The sequence below is a fragment of the Oncorhynchus masou genome, chromosome 3 (genome assembly GCF_036934945.1).
Source record: "Oncorhynchus masou masou isolate Uvic2021 chromosome 3, UVic_Omas_1.1, whole genome shotgun sequence".
Taxonomy (NCBI): Eukaryota; Metazoa; Chordata; class Actinopteri; order Salmoniformes; family Salmonidae; genus Oncorhynchus; species Oncorhynchus masou.
Window position 1 is genome coordinate 16,604,752 of NC_088214.1, and position 22,124 is coordinate 16,626,875.

The 22,124-nt window shown below is 44.6% G+C and overlaps 1 protein-coding gene across 1 annotated transcript in view; it reads right to left on the reverse strand.

Annotated features, from left to right (window-relative positions):
* LOC135507815 (capping protein, Arp2/3 and myosin-I linker protein 3-like) overlaps positions 1 to 22,124 on the reverse strand; it is a 52,106-nt gene that overhangs the window by 10,689 nt on the left and 19,293 nt on the right. The window contains 19 exon segments of the mRNA XM_064927489.1: positions 79 to 177; positions 364 to 457; positions 822 to 890; positions 1,205 to 1,377; positions 3,611 to 3,665; positions 3,758 to 3,854; positions 3,951 to 4,032; positions 4,124 to 4,193; positions 4,598 to 4,702; positions 8,088 to 8,164; positions 8,801 to 8,878; positions 8,967 to 9,076; positions 12,094 to 12,180; positions 15,293 to 15,387; positions 15,593 to 15,681; positions 15,824 to 15,899; positions 18,651 to 18,724; positions 20,285 to 20,355; positions 20,678 to 20,772. Of these exon segments, the coding sequence (XP_064783561.1) occupies positions 79 to 177; positions 364 to 457; positions 822 to 890; positions 1,205 to 1,377; positions 3,611 to 3,665; positions 3,758 to 3,854; positions 3,951 to 4,032; positions 4,124 to 4,193; positions 4,598 to 4,702; positions 8,088 to 8,164; positions 8,801 to 8,878; positions 8,967 to 9,076; positions 12,094 to 12,180; positions 15,293 to 15,387; positions 15,593 to 15,681; positions 15,824 to 15,899; positions 18,651 to 18,724; positions 20,285 to 20,355; positions 20,678 to 20,772 (1,696 nt within the window).

The following is a 22,124-nucleotide window of genomic DNA, read 5'->3' on the forward strand; positions in this document are numbered from 1 at the left end:
CACACTGCCGTCAGTCTGTGGAGTTGTGACTTAAAGACTGTCTTCTCGTAAAAATCACAGTGCACACAGTATTCGTACCTGTTCAGCAGTGCTGGTGACCAGGCCCTGGTGTAGACGCAGAGCCTGTTTCTGAGAGAACCTCTGGGTCTGGTTGTTCCTCAGCAGAGCATGCTGGATCTGACAGATGGAGGGAGGGTATGTGATGGAAGAAGAGTGAAAGAGAGATGGTTTTACAAAGTAAACTGAACAGAGGAGAAATAAGTACATATGAGAGATGGATATGAGACACAAGCTGTTGAAAACAGTCATGATGTCAAGGTGTGATTAAGTCATGGTGTGATATCACACCCCCAGGTAACCCACCTTGGTCAGTGCTTGGTCAATCTTCTCAGGTGCGCTTCGGTATGCCTGTGTGACATCACTGAGGGGGATGGGCATGTACTGCAGGGTGAAGTTACTGTAAAGTGAGAGTGAGAAAGAGAGAAAAGAAGAATCATTAATCATCCATAACGTTGATATGAATAATTACAGCTACCTTGCCTTTAACTAGTACAGAATGGAAAGGCTTGAGGCAGTAGCAGATAGCGTTCTAATATATTAGCCTCTTTATGTGAATCCTTGTCACTAGAACTCACACAGGCAGCCCTACCGCACAAACAGGTCAGAGTGCTGATGAAATGCTGTGCAATGACAAACACTTGACTGCAAAGCAAGCTCAAAGATACATCTGTCTATGGACTTTAATGAGAGTCTCTCGTGTTCAAGTTTGTTCAAGTTTGTGTGTGTGTGTGTGTGTGTGTGTGTCTCTCTCGCTCTCTCACTGTTCCAGGCCCCGAGCCACATCTTGGAATCCTGTAGCCGTGGTGTTATTGCGATCCCACGTCACACTCCTTAGAAGGATCAGATGGGAGGAAGAAAAAGAAAGATATAAATGGAGACAGAAATAGATCAATAATTGACTTCATAACTACATCTACAGCTCACATACATAACACCTGTCAAATTACAAATTCAGAACTGCAAAACATGAATAACCTTACAAGTGCTAATAAGTTGCAATGTGTTGACTACAGAGTGTACTGCACAGCCGTATAACAAACCACCTCAATACATTGTCACTCTATTAACCTACAGCATAGCAACTGTATAATGAGCGCCCCGCCCCAAATCCACTTCTCCCATCCCCTCCCTCATTCTCTCTTACCTGAGTGTAGTGTTGATTTGCAGGGCTTTGCTGAGCATCTTAGCCCCCGCATCCTCCAGGCTGTTCCCACTCAGATCCACCTTGCGTAGGCAAGCATTGCTTCCCAGAGCATTCACCATCACCGTGCCCCGAGAGCGCAGGCGTGAGTCAGCCAGAGAAAGGGACTGCAGGGCCTGAGGACAGAAGGATAGATAGAGGGATAAAGAAAAGGAGAGGGAGAGCAAGAGAGAGATGGGGCAAAAGGGGTTAAGGGCCTAGGCTCTCAAAGTGAAGTTGTGAAATATGTGTGTGTGTGTGTGTGTGTGTGTGTGTGTGTGTGTGTGTGTGTGTGTGTGTGTGTGTGTGTTGACTCAAAACCCGCAGTCCCCATGGTTATATCTGCATGGTGGTCATGAAATAGTGTGTATGAAGGGCGGTGGTGGGTTGAATAAAGAGAAAACAATACATTAAAAAAATCCATGAATATATAATTATTGTTCAATACAGTGCCTTATTCTAAAATTGATTAAATTGATTTCCACATCAATCTACACACAATAACCCCATAATGACAAAGCAAAAATAGGTTTTTAGAAATTTCTGCAAATAGAAAGAAAAAAAAATTCAGACCCTATTGAGCTCAGGTGCATCCTGTTTCCATTGATCATCCTTGATATGTTTATACAACTTGATTGGGGTCCAGCTGTGGTAAATTCAATTGATTCGGGAAAGGCACACTACCTGTCTATATAAGATCCCACAGTTGACAGTGCATGTCAGAGCAAAAACCAAGCGATGAGGTCAAAGGAATTCTCTGTAGAGCTCCAAGACAGGAGATGGCACAGATCTGGGGAAGGGTACCAAAACATTTATGCAAAATTGAAGGTCCTCAAGAACACAGTGGCCTCCATCATTCTTAAATGGAAGAAGTTTGGAATCACCAAGACTCTTCCTAGAGCTGGCCAGCCAAACTGAGCAATTGTGGGAGAAGGGCCTTGGTCAGTTAGGTGACCAAAAACCTGATGGTCACCCTGGCAGAGCTCCAGAGTTCCTCCGTGGAGATGAGAGAACCTTCCAGAAGGACAACCATCTCTGCAGCACTCCACCAATCTGGCCTTTATGGTAGAGTTGCCAGATGGAAGCCACTCCTCAGTAAAAGGCACAACAGCCAAAAGGCCCATAAAGATTAAGACCATGAAAAACAAGATTCTCTTGTCTGATGAAACCAAGATTGAACTCTTTGGCCTGAATGCCAAGCGTCACATCTGGAGGAAACATGTTCTGTGTGCTTAAGATCGTTGCCCTGTTGGAAGGTGAACCTTGGCCCCAGTCTGACGTCCTGAGCGCTCTGGAACAGGTTTTCATCAAGAATCTCTCTGCACTTTGCACCTTTCATCTTTCCCTCGATCCTGACTTAAAAACATCCCCACAGCATGCTGCCACTTTAATCAGCACAATACTTTTCAGCTGTGCTAACATAATTGCAAAATGGTTTTCTAATGATCAATTAGCCTTTTAAAATTTAAGCTACAATAGTCATTTACAACATTATCAATGTCTACACTGCATTTCTGATTAAAAATATGAATGCAACATGTAAAGTGTTGGTCCCATGTTGGTCCTACCTCTTTAAAGGTATTTGTGACCAACAGAAGCATATCTGTATTGCCAGTCATGTGACATCCACAGATTAGGCATAATTAATTTATTTCAATTGACTGATTTCCTTATATGAACTGTAACGCAGTTAAATATTTGAAATTGTTGCATGTTGCGTTTATATTTTTGTTCGGTGTATTTAAATTTGAGACTGACATTGCTCATCCTGATATTTCTTAATTCCTTTATTTTTATTTTGGGGATTTGTGTGTATTGTTTTGTATTCTTACAGTAGGTATTACTGCACTGTTGGAGCTAGAAACACAAGCATTTCACTGCACCTGCGACAACATCTGCTAAATATGTGTATGCAACCAATAAATTTTTATTTGATCTAAAAAGGCCTATAAAAAAATAAAATCACTCCTCCATCTCTGACTGTACAGCGTATGTGTTATGTTTGCAGGCTAAGTTCGGATGCAGGCCTTAGTTTCTCACTTTATCACATACGGGTGGTTGCGGATGGGTTATTGGCAATTGCAGGCGGATAAACAAACAGCTGACTGGCGCATCACTAGTGTGTGTGCATATGTGTGTGTGTGCGTGTGTGTGTCTGTCTGAGTGCTGTACGTTCATGTTATTTTTTTGTGTTATCAGCATCAACAGCAGTAAATAATGGTGTCAGTTCATCATCATACTAGGGTATGGCAGTGTGTGGGTGAGAAGGTTAAACATTTGAGTACATAAATATACCTGTATCGTATGTGTATGAGTGCGTAGGAGAGTTTGTGTGTCTCAGTGTGTGTTCAAATGCATTATACAACTCACACACTCTTCATCTTGCACTAGCTGAACTAGTTTCTGCAGAATTTCATGTAGTACCCTGCAGACAAAGAATTGGCAGTGTAAGACAAAACATCCATCTTCCCAGGGCGTGTTTCTGAGTGCCTGTGGCGAATGGATTACTGTCCCTACCTGCCCTTGATGTTGAAGTTCTTGCCCAGCAGCAGGTGTTTGAGGGAAGGGTGTCTGGAGAAGGCTGGGATGACACCCAGCAGGTCGCCATCCAACCCTGAGATCAAAGACAGAAACACAGAATAATCCATTTTAACTGCCAGCCCTGAAAAGGCCCATAAGACTGTTGCATGCGTAAGGGTCACTCTCTCACCGTTGTCTGATATGTCCAAAGTTCCGATGCAGGCCACTCTAGGAAACAGCTCCTGGAGCACCCCGGCACCTGCAGACCTCAGCTGAGTGAGGAAAGGGGAGAGAGAGAAGACTAAATTAAATGGAGAGACAGGAAGGCAAGGTAATTCAGACTGTAGCAGACGGGCACTTCACCTCACAGCCGCTGATGTCCAAGTGTAAATCAGTGATGTGAAGATTGGAAGACAGGCCCAGGAAGAGAGCTCTGAAAAATGGAAGAAGGGAGAGAGAAGCGGTCAAGAAACATCAATGCATAGCAAACTCATTTCATTTTTTTCCCTTAATTGCTGTGACTAATTTTTCATACATTTTCCTCAAATTAAACCACGTGGCTTTTCTATTCACACACTGAGTGGTTCTGCAGCCGTCTTAAAGGATTTTGGAGAAAAGGAGCTTAGAGAAACTAAACCTACTTTGCCAAGGACCAGTAAGGCTTAAATTGAAAAGTGCAAGAGTGTGGCAAGGAAAAAACACACCTTCAGGAAGTTTAGATTTACCAACAAACATGATAAGGAATTCATGTAGGGTAGGTAAATAAATGATAAACTAAGTTAGCTGGTCTTGAGTGAGTCATTTTGGCAATTGGCCAGAGCGGAGTCCCTATCTTACCTCAGGGTGTCCAGAGGAAGCTTCATAGAAGACAGGTTGACGTGTGTGAGACTGAAGGCTGAGCTGAAGAACTGCCTGAAGACAGGAAGAGTCTCCCTCACTTTCCTGAAAGATAAAGAGACAGGGAGAAAGGTGGAGAGGGGGAGAACAAATGAGAGAGAGAAAGAAGTGAGAAGAATAGACATGAAGGCTAGGTCACCATTATTGCACAGTCAACTGCAGTAAATGGCAGGCATTCAAATAACTACTAAAGTCAGCAAAAAAGGAAACGTCCTCTCACTGTCAACGTCCTCTCACTGTCAACTGTATTTATTTTCAGCAAACTTAACATGTGTAAATATTTGTATGAACATAAGATTAAACAACTGAGACATAAACTGAACAAGTTCCACAGACATGTGACTAACAGAAATGGAATAATGTTTGCCTGAACAAGGGTGGGGTGGGGGTGTCAAAATCAAAAGTAACAGTCAGTATCTGGTGTGGCCACCAGCTGCATTAAGTACTGCAGTGCATATCCTCCTCATGGACTGCACAAGATTTGCCAGTTCTTGCTGTGAGATGTTACCCTACTCTTCCACCAAGGCACCTGCAAGTTGGCCCTAGCCCTCACCCTCCAATCCAACAGGTCCCAGATGTGCTCATTGGGATTGAGATCCGGGCTCTTTGCTGGCCATGGCAGAACACTGACATTCCTGTCTTACAGGAAATCACAAACAAGCATTGTCATGCTGGAGGGTCATGTCAGGATGAGCCTGCTGGAAGGGTACCACATGAGGGAGGAGGATGTCTTCCCTGTAACGCACAGCGTAGAGATGGCCTGCAATGACAACAAGCTCAGTCCGATAATGCTGTGACACACCGCCCCAGACCATGACGGACCCTCCACCTCCAAATCGATCCCGCTCCAGAGTACAGGCCTCAGTGTAACGCTCATTCCTTCGAAGATAAACGTGAATCCGACCATCACCCTAGGTGAGACAAAACCGCGACTCGTTAGTGAAGAGCACTTTTTGCCAGTCCTGTCTGGTCCATCGACGGTGGGTTTGTGACCATTGGCCACGTTGTTGCCAGTGATGTCTGGTGAGGACCTGCCTTAAAACAGGCCTACAAGCCCTCAGTCCAACCTCTCTCAGCCTATTGCGGACAGTATGAGCACTGATGGAGGGATTGTGCATTCCTGGTGTGACTCGGGAAGTTGTTGTTGACATCCTGTACCTGTCCCACAGGTGTGGTGTTAGGATGTACTGATCCTGTACAGGTGTTGTTACGTGTGGTCTGCCACTGCGAGGACGATCAGCTGTCCGTTCTGTCTCCCTGTAGCGCTGTCTTAGGCGTCTCACAGTACGGACATTGCAATTTATTGCCCTGGCCACATCTGCAGTCCTCATGCCTCCTTGCAGCATGCCTAAGGCGCATTCACGCAGATGAGCAGGGACGCAAGGCATCTTTATTTTGGTGTTTTTCAAATTCAGTAGAAAGGCCTCTCTAGTGTTCTAAGTTTTCATAACCATGACTTTAATTGCCTACTGTGTGTAAGTGGTTAGTGTCTTCACGACCGTTCCACAGGTGAATGTTCATTAATTATTTATGGTTCATTGAACAAGCACGGTAAACCGTGTTTAACCCTTTACAATGAAGATCTGTGAAGTTATTTGGATTTTTACAAATTATCTTTGAAAGGCAGGGTCCTGAAAAATGTATGTTTATTTTTTTGCTGAGTTTATGATATCAGAGAATGTGAACAACACGAAACAGTTTAACTTACAAAAATAGTTTTGTATCAAACCATCTGCTAACACAACTAGGAGTGAAATATTTTCCTCGTGGACCCAGACACACACTTCAGCGGCCCATATGTGGTTGTACACCAGAAGAAGAATAAACTAATTCTAAGCATGTTGAAAAAAGTCATCTGAGCCATAGCAGGTAACAGAAGCATCCAGGCATTTAATTGTAATACAGGGGATGGTATGTTCCTAAATTGTAGAACGCATAACTAACACCCATTTTAGCCTGACCATTCAAATAATTAAACAGAGGAAGTGGAGAGAGGCAGAAAGACATAGAAAGAGATAGCGGACAAGGGGTTTATGGGGGCTCATGCCAGAGCAGGACATTATGATAACAGGTCTGTGTTCCCAACATGTGCTATCCGACCTATGGGCTCATCAGCATAAATCCTGTCAGACGGGGCTGCAGGCAAGAGACTTAGGCTTTAGTCACATAGAGATGAGCAACAGATACACACAGCACAGAAGGGCCAGGGTAAACACTGCACACTGTTACAGTCAATGCTCTGGAGGAAAGAGAGAGAGAGAGACAGAGAGAGACAGAGACAGAGAGAGAGAGAGAGAGAGAGAGAGACAGAGAGAGAGAGAGAGAGAGACAGAGAGAGAGAGAGAGAGAGAGAGAGAGAGAGAGAGAGAGAGAGACAGAGACAGAGAGAGAGAGAGACAGAGAGAGAGAGAGAGAGAGACAGAGAGAGAGAGAGAGAGAGAGAGAGAGAGAGAGAGAGACAGAGAGAGAGACAGAGACAGAGAGAGAGAGAGAGAGAGAGAGACAGAGACAGAGACAGAGAGAGAGAGAGAGAGAGAGAGAGACAGAGAGAGAGAGAGAGAGAGAGAGAGAGAGAGAGAGAGAGAGAGAGAGAGAGAGAGAGAGAGAGAGAGAGAGACAGAGAGAGAAAATAGCGCTGGCTGTTAATATTCCCTCTTATCAGCTCAAACAGATTTATGTCCCGTTTCATGTGGCGCGATCAGAGCTCAGGCAGAACCACCACGGCTCCAGTGACTGCTGCCATACATACAGCTGATTAACCTGACCTAGTGAAGGACAGACACACAGAAAGGGAGAGGAGAGCGAGTAAGAAAACAATCAAGAGAGATGCAATAGAGAAAGAGAGCCATGAGAGGCATGGAGAAAGATGTATATTAATAGTAGAAAGAGAGAGAGAGAGAAATAGTAGAGAGAAAAGAGCTGGAGCGAGAGAGGTGAGTGGGTGAGTGAGAAAATAGTGGCGCGAGAGCCTGGGGATTTGAACAATAACTCCCTTCTAAAATTAGTCTCATTTTTCAGAAACTTTTCCATAATGGAGTAATCTGCAGAGCAGCAAAGGGGTTGCGGCTCTGACCGTCCCGAGGGAGGCCAGGTGAGAGATGGATCTGCTGCTCCAGATTATTCTAATCCAAACTAGTTAAACACTGGCTCAGAGACAGAATAGATAGATGAGGAGGCAACTTGTACAGTTGTACACATTTCTATCTAATTCGGTCTAGGTGGTAGGTACAGGGCTAAATGCCCATCTGTGATAGAATGTCTTGTGCTGACTCCTTGGAGTCCATGTAGACTGGAATGTCTAGATGGACACTTTCCTTTGGGATGATAAGCTGTCATGTAGGCTTACTGGTGGTTGCCCCTCAGGGATAAATAAAGATACGTGAATAGAATTGGATTCATGTCCATTCAAGGGGATTGACAAACACCTCACCTGTGAGAGAAGCAGTTCTTGGAGAGATTCAGGTAAGAGAGATCAGCACAACATCCCCTCAGCAGAGCGCCAAATAACTGTTATGGAGAGAAACCAACACATTAGTAATAATTATGTTTACACAACAACAAATACATACAAATATCAGTCAAGAAAATAAGCTTTGCAGTTTCATTGTCATTTTCCTAAGAGTCAAGATTATCTGTTAGCAAAAATGCAAATGTTCTGAAAAATCTATTAACAAAATAAAATGACAATTTCAAAAAGTCCACCAGACACTCGACAGGGGAGAAAACAAGATATGCAACCAATAACATCGTCACGATAACTCATCCGTAAAGAGAGTGTTCTCCTTTCATCCCAAAAAGACACCAGAGGAAGAGGAGTGAGTTGGGAACAAGCTTTATGTCTCAGAATACATTAATATTCTATACAAAATTCATGCTCAACATTAGAGGTATGTTCTTCCTGTTTCTAGGGCAGAATGTTCCTCTCAGTTATACAGATGAAATGTCATGCTCATACATTTGTAGTACAGAACTGATAAATAGCCCAATTAGCGCATCCACACCTCCACTTCAATTACTACAAAGTCCACTTCATTATGCGTGTTAGTGAGACTATCCTGATCATAGATCAGACAGTGTATGTTAATAAGCACCTTTAACTGTATGATCAAAGCGTGAAGCACTCAGAGTGGACACATTACTAACCGAGTCCACAGCGCAGTCGGTCCCAGAGAGGTCCAAATGAACCAGGCAATTCGTCTGGGCTAGGAAGAGGTACATGTTCTGGAGAGTGATAAACAGAGAGACAGTCAGTGTGTTTGTGTATGTTGCATGAGTGTACTGTACATGTAGAGTTTATGTGTGGTCTCACCGTGGCGTCCTCCCCAGACAGAATCCCAGGGTTCTTACTCAGGTCCAGGAGAAGCAGAGAGTTGGTGTAGTCATCACTGGAGCAGAGGGCCTGGGAGAGAGACACCACACCTGAGAGACAAATTCATTCATTAAGAAATAGTCTGTTGACATAGAGAAAATACAGAAACTGCAGCAGGGGAGGGAAAGAGTCACAGATTAGCACTATTAACCAGAGCCAACCACTAATCACATAAAACCCTCCATCTGAAACCAAATCAGCACTATTAACCAGACAACTATCAGAGCCATCCACTAATCACATAAAACCCTGCATCTGAAACCAAATCAGCACTATTAACCAGAGCCAACCACTAATCACATAAAACCCTCCATCTGAAACCAAAACACAAATATGTGTATATAATCAGCCCATTACATTAGAGCAGCAAATTAAAATCTATTTTTAAATCTCTTCATTGCAGAAAATACAGTTTATTCGTAAGAGAAACAAAATAGTAAGAGCAGATTTAGTAAGCAAGTGAACTCAATACATCCTAATTTGGCCAAAATGAGGGCAAGACTTTGTACTTTCATGTTGGCTTTGAAGCCTGGAACGAAAGTCTACAGTTAGAGCAATGAAGCAAAGAGTGTTAGTAACTTATCCCTGTGTTCTACCAAACTGTTAGTAACTTATCCCTGTGTTCTACCAAACTGTTAGTAACAGCCCTGTGCTCTACCAAACTGTTAGTAACTTATCCCTGTGCTCTACCAAACTGTTAGTAACTTGCCCTGTGCTCTACCAAACTGTTAGTAACTTAGCCCTGTGCTCTACCAAACTGTTAGTAACTTAGCCCTGTGCTCTACCAAACTGTTAGTAACCAAACTGTTAGTAACTAGCCCCTGTGCTCTACCAAACTGTTAGTAACTGTTAGTAACTTGCCCTGTGCTCTACCAAACTGTTAGTAACTTGCCCTGTGCTCTACCAAACTGTTAGTAACTTGCCCTGTGCTCTACCAAACTGTTAGTAACTTGCCCTGTGCTCTACCAAACTGTTAGTAACATGCCCTGTGCTCTACCAAACTGTTAGTAACTTGCCCTGTGCTCTACCAAACTGTTAGTAACTTGGCCCTGTGCTCTACCAAACTGTTAGTAACTTGGCCCTGTGCTCTACCAAACTGTTAGTAATGAACCACATACAGTGGCAGAACTAACTCTGCTCTACCAAACTACTGCCACCATATAGTAGATTATTTTAATCCCTAATTCGCCTAGATTAAATAGGAAATTAGCAGACAGCAGACAGGCATGTTGCATTGTGCTGTACTCAGGAGGCAATCCTTCTCCTGTAAATCTATCTTGTTTCAACGTTTATGTCACGTGCACAGTCTAAAATAGTACAGTGAAATGTTTTCTTGCAAACTCTTTCCCAACAATGCAGTATTCACTATCAAGGTGAGTAAATATATAAAGTCAGCAAAATGTCCCTTTTTCAGGACCCTGTCTTTCATAGATACATTATTTGGATTAACAGATCTTCATTGTAAAGGGTTTAAACACTGTTTTCCGTGCTTGTTCAATGAACCATAAACAATTAATAAACATGCACCTATGGAACGGTCGTTAAGACACTAACCACTTACACACAGTTGGCAATTAAAGTCATGGTTATGAAAACTTAGAACACTAAAGAGGCCTTTCTACTGACTCTGAAAAACACCAAAAGACAGATGCCCATGGTCCCTGCTCATCTGCGTGAACGTGCCTTAGGCATGCTGCAAGGAGGCATGAGGACTGCAGATGTGGCCAGGGCAATAAATTGCAATGTCCGTACGCATAAGACAGCTCTACAGGGAGACAGGACGGACAGATGATCGTCCTCGCAGTGGTAGACCACGTGTAACACCACCTGCACAGGATCAGTACATCCAGACATCACACCTGCGGTACAGATACAGGATGGCAACAACAATTTCCAGAGTTACACCAGGAACGCACAATCCCTCCATCAGACTGTCCGCAATAGGCTGAGAGAGGTTGGACTAAGGGCTTGTAGGCCTGTTGTAAGGCAGGACCTCACCAGACATTACTGGCAACAACATGGCCAATGGGCACAAACCCACCGTCGATGGACCAGACAGGACTGGCAAAAAGTGCTCTTCACTAACGAGTCGCGGTTTTGTCTCACCTGGGGTGATGTTCGGATTCGCGTTTATCGTCGAAGGAATGAGAGTTACACCGAGGCCTGTACTCTGGAGCGGGATCGATTTGGAGGTGGAGGGTCCGTCATGGTCTGGGGCGGTGTGTCACAGCATCATCGGACTGAGCTTGTTGTCATTGCAGGCAATCTCAACGCCGTGCGTTTCAGGGAAAACATCCTCCTCCCTCATGTGGTACGCTTCCAGCAGGCTCATCCTGACATGACCCTCCAGCATGACAATGCCACCAGCCATACTGCTCGTTCTGTTCGTGATTTCCTGCAAGACAGGAATGTCAGTGTTCTGCCATGGCCAGCAAAGAGCCAGGATCTCAATCCCATTGAGCACGTCTGGGACCTGTTGGATCGGAGGGTGAGGGCTAGGGCCATTCCCCCAGAAATGCCCGTCAACTTGCAGGTGCCTTGGTGGAAGAGTGGGGTAATATTTCACAGCAAGAATTGGCAAATTTGGTGAAGTCATTGAGGAGGAGATGCGCTGCACTACCTAATGCAGCTGGTGGCCACATCAGATACTGGCTTGTTCAGGGACACATTATTCAATTTATGTTAGTCACATGTCTGTGGAACATGTTCAGTTTATGCCTCAGTTGTTGAATCTTGTTATGTTCATACAAATATTTACACATGTTAAGTTTGCTGAAAAAAAATGCAGTTGACAGTGAGAGGTTTCTTTTTTTGCTGAGTATATATATATATATATATATATATATAACTAGATTTGAATCATAAATGTGACAAACATAAGAGAACATAAACCTTAGGACCCTGAATGGCTCAAGAGTCCCATGAGTAGGGCCCAGTGTCTTTTTTTCCTCCTGAAAACTCCAGGCCCTATATGAGGTCATTAGGTTCCGAGAGCAGTGGAGCGGTGACCACCACACGGGGGCACTGTGGCCCAGGGGACAGAGGGAGGACAGAGGGATGAACACACCCTTAGAGGAGAGGGACGTCTTGGAGAGGTTGAGCAGACGAAGGCCTTTGTTGAGGCGACACACCAGTTGGATGAGGTTTGACACTCCTGGAGAGAAACACATATGGGAGTAAGTTGTCAGAGTGAAAGAAACACGCACACACACACACACACACACACACACACACACACACACACACACACACACAACACACACACAAAAACACAACATTGACAACACCACACACTACCGGTCAAAAGTTTTATAACACCATTCAAGGGTTTTTCTTTATTTTTACAAATTTCTACATTGTAGAATAATAGTGAAGACATCAAAAATATGAAATAACACATATGGAATCATGTAGTAACCAAACAAGTGTAACACAAATTGAAATATATTTTACATTTGAGATTCTTCAAAGTAGTGACCCTTTGCCTTGATGACAGCTTTGCCCACTCTTGGTATTCCCTCAAACAGCTTCATGAGGTAGTCACCTGGAATGCATTTCAATTAACAGGTGTGCTTTCTTAAAAGTTAATTTGTGGAATTTCTGTCCTTCTTAATGCATTTGAGCCAATCAGTTGTTTTGTGACAAGGTAGGGGAGTATACAGAAGATAGCCCTATTTGGTAAAATACCAAGTCCATATTATGACAAGAACAGCTCAAATAAGCAAAGAGAAATGACAGTTCATCATTACTTTAAGTCATGAAGTTCAGTCAGTCCGGAAAATGTCAAGAACTTTGAAAGTTTCTTCAAGTGCAGTCTCAAAAACCATCAGGCGCAATGATGAAACTGGCTCTCATGAGGACCACCACAGAAATGGAAGATGCAGAGTTGCCTCTGCTGCAGAAGATACGTTCATTAGAGTTAACTGCACCTCAGATTGCAGCCCAAATAAATGCTTCACTGTCACATTCTGACCTTTATTTCCTTTGTTTTGTCGTTATTTAGTATGGTCAGGGCGTGAGATGGGGTGGGCAGTCAATGTTTGTTTTTCTATAATTTTGGGATTTCTATGTTTCGGCCTAGTATGATTCTCAATCAGAGGCAGGTGTCATTAGTTGTCTCTGATTGAGAATCCTACTTAGGTAGCCTGGGTTTCACTGTTTGTTTGTGGGTGGTTGTTTCCCGTCTTTGTGTTTTCTGCACCAGATAGGACTGTTTCGGTTTTGCCACGTTGGTTATTTTGTATTTATTATTAAATAAGATGGACACTCACCACGCTGCACTTTGGTCCTCTCCTTCCCAGGAAGAAAGCCGTTACATTCACAGAGTTCAAGTAACAGACACATCTCAATATCAACTGTTCAGAGGAGAGGCCTTCATGGTCGAGTTGCTGCAAAGAAACCACTACTAAAGGACACCAATATTAAGAAGAGACTTATTAGGGCCAAGAAACACGAGCAATGGAGATTAGACCGGTGGAAATGTGTCCTTTGGTCTGGAGTCCAAATTGGAGATTCTTGGTTCCAACCCCCGTGTCTCTGTGAGACGCGGTGCGGGTGAACGGATGATCTCTGCATCTGTATTTCCCACCGGAAAGCATGGAGGAGGAGGTGTTATGGTGTGGGGATGTCTTGCTGGTGACACTGTCTGTGATTTGTTTAGAATTTAAGGCACACTTAACCAGCATGGCTACCACAGCATTCTGCAGCAATACGACATCCCCTCTGGGTTGGGCTTAGTGGGACTATCATTTGTTTTTGAACCGGACAATGAACCACACACCTCCAGACTGTGTAAGGGCTATTTTACCAAAAAGGAGAGTGATGGAGTGCTGCATCAGATGACCTGGTCGCCACAATCCCGCAACCACAACCGAATTGAGATGATTTGGGATGAGTCAGACCTCAGAGTCCGACTTTTGCTACATATATGTCGCCAAACCCACTGGCTCCAGGTCATCTATAAGTCTTTGCAAGGTAAAGCTCCAACTTATCTCAGCTCACTGGTCACCATAGCAACACCCACCAGTAGCACGCGCTCCAGCAGGTATATTTCACTGGTCATCCCCAAAGTCAACACCTCTTTTGGCCACCTTTCCTTCCAGTTCTCTGCTGCCAATGACTGAAACAAATTGCAAAAATCACTTAAGTTGGAGACTTATATCTCCCTCACTAACTTTAAGCGTCAGCAGTCAGAGCAGCTTACCGATTGCTGCAGCTGTACACAGCCCATCTGTAAATAGCCCATCCAACCAACTACCTATCTCATCCCCGTTTTTGTTTTTCTGCTCTTTTGCACACCAGTATTTCTACTTGCACATCCGCATCTGCACATCTCCAGTGTAAATTGCTAAACTGTAATTACTTTGCCACTATTGGCCTATTTATTGCCTATCCTTACTTCATTTGCACATACTGTACAGATTTTTCTATTGTGTTATTGACTGTACGTTTGTTTATCCCATGTGTTGTTGTTTTTGGTCGCACCGCTTTGTTTTATCTTGGCCAGGTCGCAGTTGTAAATGAGAACTTGTTCTCAACTGGCCTACCTGGTTAAATAAAGGTGAAATAAAAAATAAAATAAATAAAAGAGTCAAGGAAAAGCAGCCAAGAAGTGCTCAGCATATGTGGGAACTCCTTCAAGACTGTTGGAAAAGCATTCCAGGTGAAGCTGGTTGAGAGAATGCCAAGAGTGTGCAAAGCTGTCATCAAGGCAAAGGGTAGCTACTTTGAAGAATCTTGTATAACACTTTTTTGGTTATTACATGATTCCTTTGTGTTATTTCATAGTTTTAAAGTCTTCACTATTATTCTACAATGTAGAAAATAGTAAAAATAAAATCAAAACCCTTGAATGAGTAGGTGTTCTAAAACTTTGATTGGTAGTGTGTACATGGTCAGCAAAATCAACACATACACATATGTGCATAATCTACGCACACAAAAAGCTAATCTAGTACATGGCGTCTACAGGCACACAGACACACAGTGATGTGAGTGGGAGTGACAGGTGTCAGAACGGCACATTCTGATGTACTAATGAGAGTTCTTGGCACGCAGACAACTCTGACTCACAATGGAGGACACACACACACACACACACACACACACACACACACACACACACACACACACACACACACACACACACACAATCTGCAGAGTAAACAGCAAACACTGAGAAAGATGCACCCAGACTGGCATTCACACACATTACTGATGCTGAAAAAGAGTGAATGAGTAACAGAGTGTGTCTGAGGCTCCTGTACCTTGGTTGTCCAGGGGGTTGTGGGCCAGGTTGAGTGAGTGGATCACAGAGGCAGGGTTTTCGGACAGAGCTGTCGCCATTTTCTGAGGGAAATCTCTAAAATAGTCAATATAGAAAGAAGATGGATTAAATATTGTTTTGATGCTTGCTGTAATACATTATACATCAAAGTATGTCTGAGTCATGGTAGAGAAACATCTAAAGTCAGGAGTGAAGTCAGAATGGCAAGACAAGAATAAGACAGATAAAAGAGGAGATGAAAGAGAGAAATGACATTTCAGGAGGATGGGAGGAGTCTCACGATTTGAGGCCAGCGTTCTCCAGAGTAAGTTCTTCCAGACTGCTGGACTTACTGACGGTGTGAAGGACCTGCTCCACCACCTCTGACCCCTGGGGTGACACAGAGAGAGACTGTTACATGAACAGGCCCAGCTCCTGTTCTAACCAACTAGGAAATAATGAAAACCTGGTAGCCTTGTCTAAACACAGACTGCATATCACATGCAATCAGTAATGTAGAGTGGATAGTTACAATGCGCATGTCTTTGCAGTAGAGTTTGGTGAACCAAGTGTTGTACGCCATGGAAGCAACCATCACTGCCAGGTCCCTGAAATAGACACACACACAATTTCAGCCTTAGATGTAAAAAAAATGAAATAATACATTCCTACAGCTAAACAAAAAAATATCCAGCAAAACAATTCATCAGAGAGAGCCCTAGGGATGGATTGAGAAATGATGTATGATTCTGCAGCACACTCTCCCTGTTGGGGTGGTGGGAAAGAGCGAGATAGAGCTAAACTGATAGCGAAGGAAGGAGAGAGGGCAGAGAGGAGGATCGATGGGTTGACTGAGGGAGGCCAGGTCAGTGGATTACTCAGTGTGAGGTTCCACAGAGCCATGTTTTGATCCTAGCCAACGGCCTAAAACCGTTTAATCCTGCCCAACACACCATGTGTCCAGTAGGAAGGAGAGACAGAGGGATGCAGGAAGATAGACAGACAGAGGGCGGGCGAGAGACAGTCGGACGGAGGGCGGGCGAGAGACAGTCGGACGGAGGGCGGGCGAGAGACAGTCGGACGGAGGGCGGGCGAGAGACAGTCGGACGGAGGGCGGGCGAGAGACAGTCGGACGGAGGGCGGGCGAGAGACAGTCGGACGGAGGGAGGGCGAGAGACAGTCGGACGGAGGGAGGGCGAGAGACAGTCGGACGGAGGGCGAGAGACAGTCGGACGGAGGGCGAGAGACAGGGTACAGGAGTGCGAGAGACAGGGTACAGGAGTGCGAGAGAGAGGGATGAGTGCGAGAGACAGAGGGCGAGAGACAGGGGGACGGAGGGCGAGAGACAGGGGGACGGAGGGCGAGAGACAGGGGGACGGAGGGCGAGAGACAGGGGGACGGAGGGCGAGAGACAGGGGGACGGAGGGCGAGAGACAGGGGGACGGAGGGCGAGAGACAGGGGGACGGAGGGCGAGAGGCTGAGAGTGAGAGAGAAAGTGGCAGAGAGAGGAAGCAGCAAACAGAGACCAACAGAGAGAAAGTACAACAGATTAAGAGAGATAGAGCTCTTAAAGGGGAATGCACTCAATTACATTAGGGCCCAGTCCAGTGTATGGCTGAGGGCTGTGTTCTCATTTCACATGCCATCATGGAGAGGACTTCCCTCTGGCTGGCCAAATGATGTGTGTGGTATGCGTGTGTGTACACTCCACAACCTCTCCCAGTGCTCCCACCAGCCAGCAGCAGCACCATCTTACCCTTGGTTACTGGAACGATTTCCCTGAATCAACAATTACATTAAAAGGATGAGCTTCTCTTCTAGTCCATGTCTATGAGCTCTATCTATCCCCTTGGGGTTGGTAGGGCACGAGAGCATGACAGACGACTGCCAGCTATAATCCAGAGACACACACACACAGGAACCAGGTTTAGCTCGCTGTGGGGGAGAATTTTGAACCCCCTGGGTTATTCCTGCAGTGCCAGACAGGCAGCAGAGAGAGAAAGGTGTACACAGGAAGAATTAAATGAAATACAGTAGAAGAGTACAGCAGTCAGCAGACAAAGCATGGTGTCGGAGGTTGTAACTGTAGAAGGCAGAAATCAGAAGACATTGGGGGAATGTGAAATGACAGCCCAGAGTGATGCACCACAAATGCCTCCTGGTAGGGAGACAGGGAAGTCAGACAGTCAGAGGGTCAGCCTACAGGACATGCTGGAACTAGAGCACCTGACAGTCACTTCATAGGACTAAAGTCAAGTCTCAAATCACCTGCACATTATTCTCATGTCATATTCACATCTCAGAAAAGGTGGTGTATTTCTTATGCTGCCAAAGCAGCAGCTGCTCTTCGTGGGGTCCAGCAAAATGAAGGCAGTTTAAACAATTTTAAAGACATTACAATACATTCACAGATTTCACAACACACTGTGTGCCCTCAGGCCCCTACTCCACCACTACCACATATCTACAGTAATAAATCCATGTGTATGTATAGTGCGTACGTTATTGTGTGTGTGTGTGTGTGTGTGTGTTGCTTCACAGTCCCTGCTGTTCCATAAGTTTAAAAAAAAAGTTTTTTAAATGTAATTTTATTGCTTACGTCAGTTACCTGATGTTAGAACAGACCAGGTAGTGTACCTGCTGTCCAGGGTTACAGAACCTTACAGGTGGTGTACCTACTGTCCAGGGTTACAGAACCTTACAGGTGGTGTACCTGCTGTCCAGGGTTACAGAACCTTACAGGTGGTGTACCTGTGGTTCAGGGTTACAGAACCTTACAGGTGGTGTACCTGCTGTCCAGGGTTACAGAACCTTACAGGTGGTGTACCTGTGGTTCAGGGTTACAGAACCTTACAGGTGGTGAACCTGCTGTCCAGGGTTAGGGTTATAGAACAGGTGGTGTACCTGTGGTTCAGGGTTACAGAACCTTACAGGTGGTGTACCTGTGGTTCAGGGTTACAGAACCTTACAGGTGGTGAACCTGCTGTCCAGGGTTAGGGTTATAGAACAGGTGGTGTACCTGTGGTTCAGGGTTACAGAACCTTACAGGTGGTGTACCTGTGGTTCAGGGTTACAGAACCTTACAGGTGGTGAACCTGCTGTCCAGGGTTAGGGTTATAGAACAGGTGGTGTAGCTGCTGTCCAGGGTTATAGAACCTTACAGGTGGTGAACCTGCTGTCCAGGGTTAGGGTTATAGAACAGGTGGTGTAGCTGCTGTCCAGGGTTACAGAACATTACAGGTGGTGTACCTGCGTCCAGGGTTAGGGTTACAGAACAGGTGGTGTACCTACTATCCCAGGTTACAGAACAGGTGGTGTACCTGCTGTCCAGGGTTACAGAATAGAACAAGTGGTGTACCTGCTGTCCAGGTGGCTGAAGTCCAACAGGTTGAACTCCCTGTTGTCTTGAGAGTGATAGATGGTGTCCACATCCTGAGCGAGAGAGAGAGAAGCAGGTTACAAATGCTGTATGATGATGCTAGCGACACCATAATACAACTCCATTAACTTCTTGGTGACAGGGGGCAGTATTTTCACGTCCGGATGAAACGCATGCCCAAATTCAACTGCCTGCTACTCATCCCCAGAAGATAAGATATGCATATCATTAGTAGATCTGCATAGAAAACACTCTGAAGTTTCTAAAACTGTTTGAATCATGTCTGTGAGTATAACAGAACTTATGTAGCCGGAGAAACCCTGAGGAAAAAAAACTATTTTCAATGGGATTTCATTGGGAATCTAGATTTCTCAGGGACCTTCTTGCAGTTCCTACTGCTTCCACTGGATGTCACCAGTCTTTAGAAATTGGTTGAGGTTTTTCCTTTGTGTAATGAAGAAGTAGCCCTGTTCAAAACGAGGGTCACTTCAAGTGTACTGTTTGTTAGAGGCGCGTGACCAGAAAGGTAGCTCAGTTTGTTTTCTTCCTGTATTGAACACAGACCATCCTGTCTTCAATTTTATCAATTATTTACTTTAAAAAATACCTAAAGTTGTATTACAAAAGTAGTTTGTAATGTTTTGGCAAAGATTACAGGTAACATTTGAGATATTTTGTAGTCATGTTGCGCAAGTTGGAACCAGTGTTTTTCTGGATCAAACGCTCCAAATAAATGGACATTTTGGATATATATCGATGGAATTAATCGAACAAAAGGACCATTTGTGATGTTTATGGGACATATTGGAGTGCCAACAAAAGAAGCTCGTCAAAGGTAAGGCATGATTTATATTTTTATTTCTGTGTTTTGTGTCTCGCCGGCAGGGTTGACATATGTTTTCTCTCTTTTGTTGACGGAGGTGCTATCCTCAGATAATAGAATCGTTTGCTTTCGCCGAAAAGCCTTTTTGAAATCTGACATGTTGGCTGGATTCACAACACGTGTAGCTTTAATTTGGTATCTTACATGTGTGATTTCATGAAAGTTTGATTTTTATAGTTATTTATTTTAATTTGGCGCTCTGCATTTTCTCTGGCTTTTGGCCAGGTGGGACGCTAGCCCACATACCCCAGAGAGGTTCATTGGGTACTATATCTGGTGGATGTATTGTGGATGTGGTACAGAGTGGTATTCTATTTTTCTTTTTTTCCTTCAAAATGTTCCTCCTTTTTTTCCCCCAATTTCATGATTACGGTCTTGTCTCATCGCTGCAAGCCGCGCTTCTTAACACCTGCTCGCTTACTGTAACCCGGAAGCCAGATGCACCAATGTGTCAGATGAATCGCTGTTCAACTGATGACGGAAGTCAGCCTGCAGGCGCACGGCCCACCACAAGGAGTTGCTAGAGCGCAATGAACCTAGCAAAGCCCCCCCGGCCAAACCCTCCCCAAACCCGGACGATAATGGGACAATTGTGCGCCGCCATATGAGACTCAGTCACTTCCGGTTGTGACACAGCCTGGGATCGAACCCAAGGCTATAGTGACGCCGCAACACTGCAATGCCTTAGAACACTGCGCCACTTGGGAGGCCCACAGAGTGGTATTCTTACCCACTGCACTTCCTCCTTACAGCCGATGCCATTATAGTCACACAGAGCTGCGTAGGTCTCAGAGAAACCGCCTGGGAGAGAAAGTAAGGAGAGGAAAAGGAGAAGGGGCAAGAGATGAAAGAGAAACAGAGCAAGAGGGGGGGGGGTAAATATTGAGGTGAGATTAAAGACAACTTCATGAAAGAACTTCAGTTAAATTAGATTCAAATCATAACTGATCAGATACAGTCATAGATTCATTAATTCATGAATGAATACAATTATGCTCCAGGTGAATTTAAAATGTGTCACTGACTGAACAGATTGTGTGAGTGAGTCAGTGACTGACTGACTGACTGACTGACTGACTAGCAGAGTGATGACTCTGACCGATTGACTGAGTAGGCGGCTCACCACAGGTTTTCTGAGTCTCTACAGATGATTCAGAGTTTGGTGAAAACTTTTGGACTCCATCAGAGACGTCACCCTCTGTTCGACAGATGGCCGGACTGAAAGAGAGAGAGAGTTGAGGGAGAGAAGAAAAAGAAAGATTAACTCAGTCAGTGAAAATATGAATATAGTACTTATTACGCATGTTTGTGACGTGACTGTACTACTATATTAAATGCACAGTGTCCTTCACCAAGTTGTATAGTAGAACCAACCCTATTGTCTGGTGTTATCTCTGACCCTAATCATCCTTAGTTCAATACCCCTAACCAACCTTTAATCCAGTACTTTAACTTACTCCTTTAACTACAGTTTCTCTGGATCCTGTTAAATGATCTGATCTGCTGGAAAACAGTCATTTTGGAAGATGATATACTGTGCTGTGGATGAGCCTCTCAGAGGTCAATACCCAGAACACAGCCAATCCCTTTTTGTGACCAACTTTGTATCAAAAAAAAAATGTTTTTGAGGGGTTCAGAACACACACAGGCAATAGTATTCAAAAAGTACATACATAAAGAAACTAAAAACAGTAGGAAAATAAAATAAGCATTATTTGTCCTAACTGTCCCATCTCCCCTCCACCAATCTCAGCAGGTGCAACCCATTCCTATTCCTCCCGCTCTCCACACCTCGGGCTCATGTTATGGAAATATTGATGTATAAAACATCATGGGTAACTCATCTTATGTTTATATAATTGTTTGTGGGACCACGGCACACATGAATAGAATCAGCCTGCATAGAGTACATCGATATTCTATACTGATATTCAAAATACAATTTATAAATTCCATCACACAAGCTATAGAGAGCTCTATTGAAAGAATGTCAAAGAGGCTTCGTAGCCATTGAGTTATGCTGAACTTATGTGGAGGCTTCCATCTGGTCACTAATACTATTTTTGTCGCAGTCAGTCCAGACAACCATACTTGTTTCTGGGGTACTGTGAGAGTCAGTGAAGAGTCATCATTCAACAATAATATAATGTAGAGATGGAGAATGGCAGCACCAACTATGCTCGACACAGACCTGGCAACCTGTGACCAGAAGGTCTTCACACTGGGGCAGTCCCACATCATGTGACCAGGAGGTCTTCACACTGGGGCAGTCCCACATCATGTGACCAGGACGTTCACACACAGGAGGAGGCCCACATCATGTGACCAGGAGGTCTTCACACCGGGGCAGTCCCACATCATGTGACCAGGAGGTCTTCACACTGGGGCAGTCCCACATCATGTGACCAGGAGGTCTTCACACTGGGGCAGTCCCACATCATGTGACCAGGAGGTCTTCACACTGGGGCAGTCCCACATCATGTGACCAGGAGGTCTTCACACTGGGGCAGTCCCACATCATGTGACCAGGAGGTCTTCACACTGGGGCAGTCCCACATCATGTGACCAGG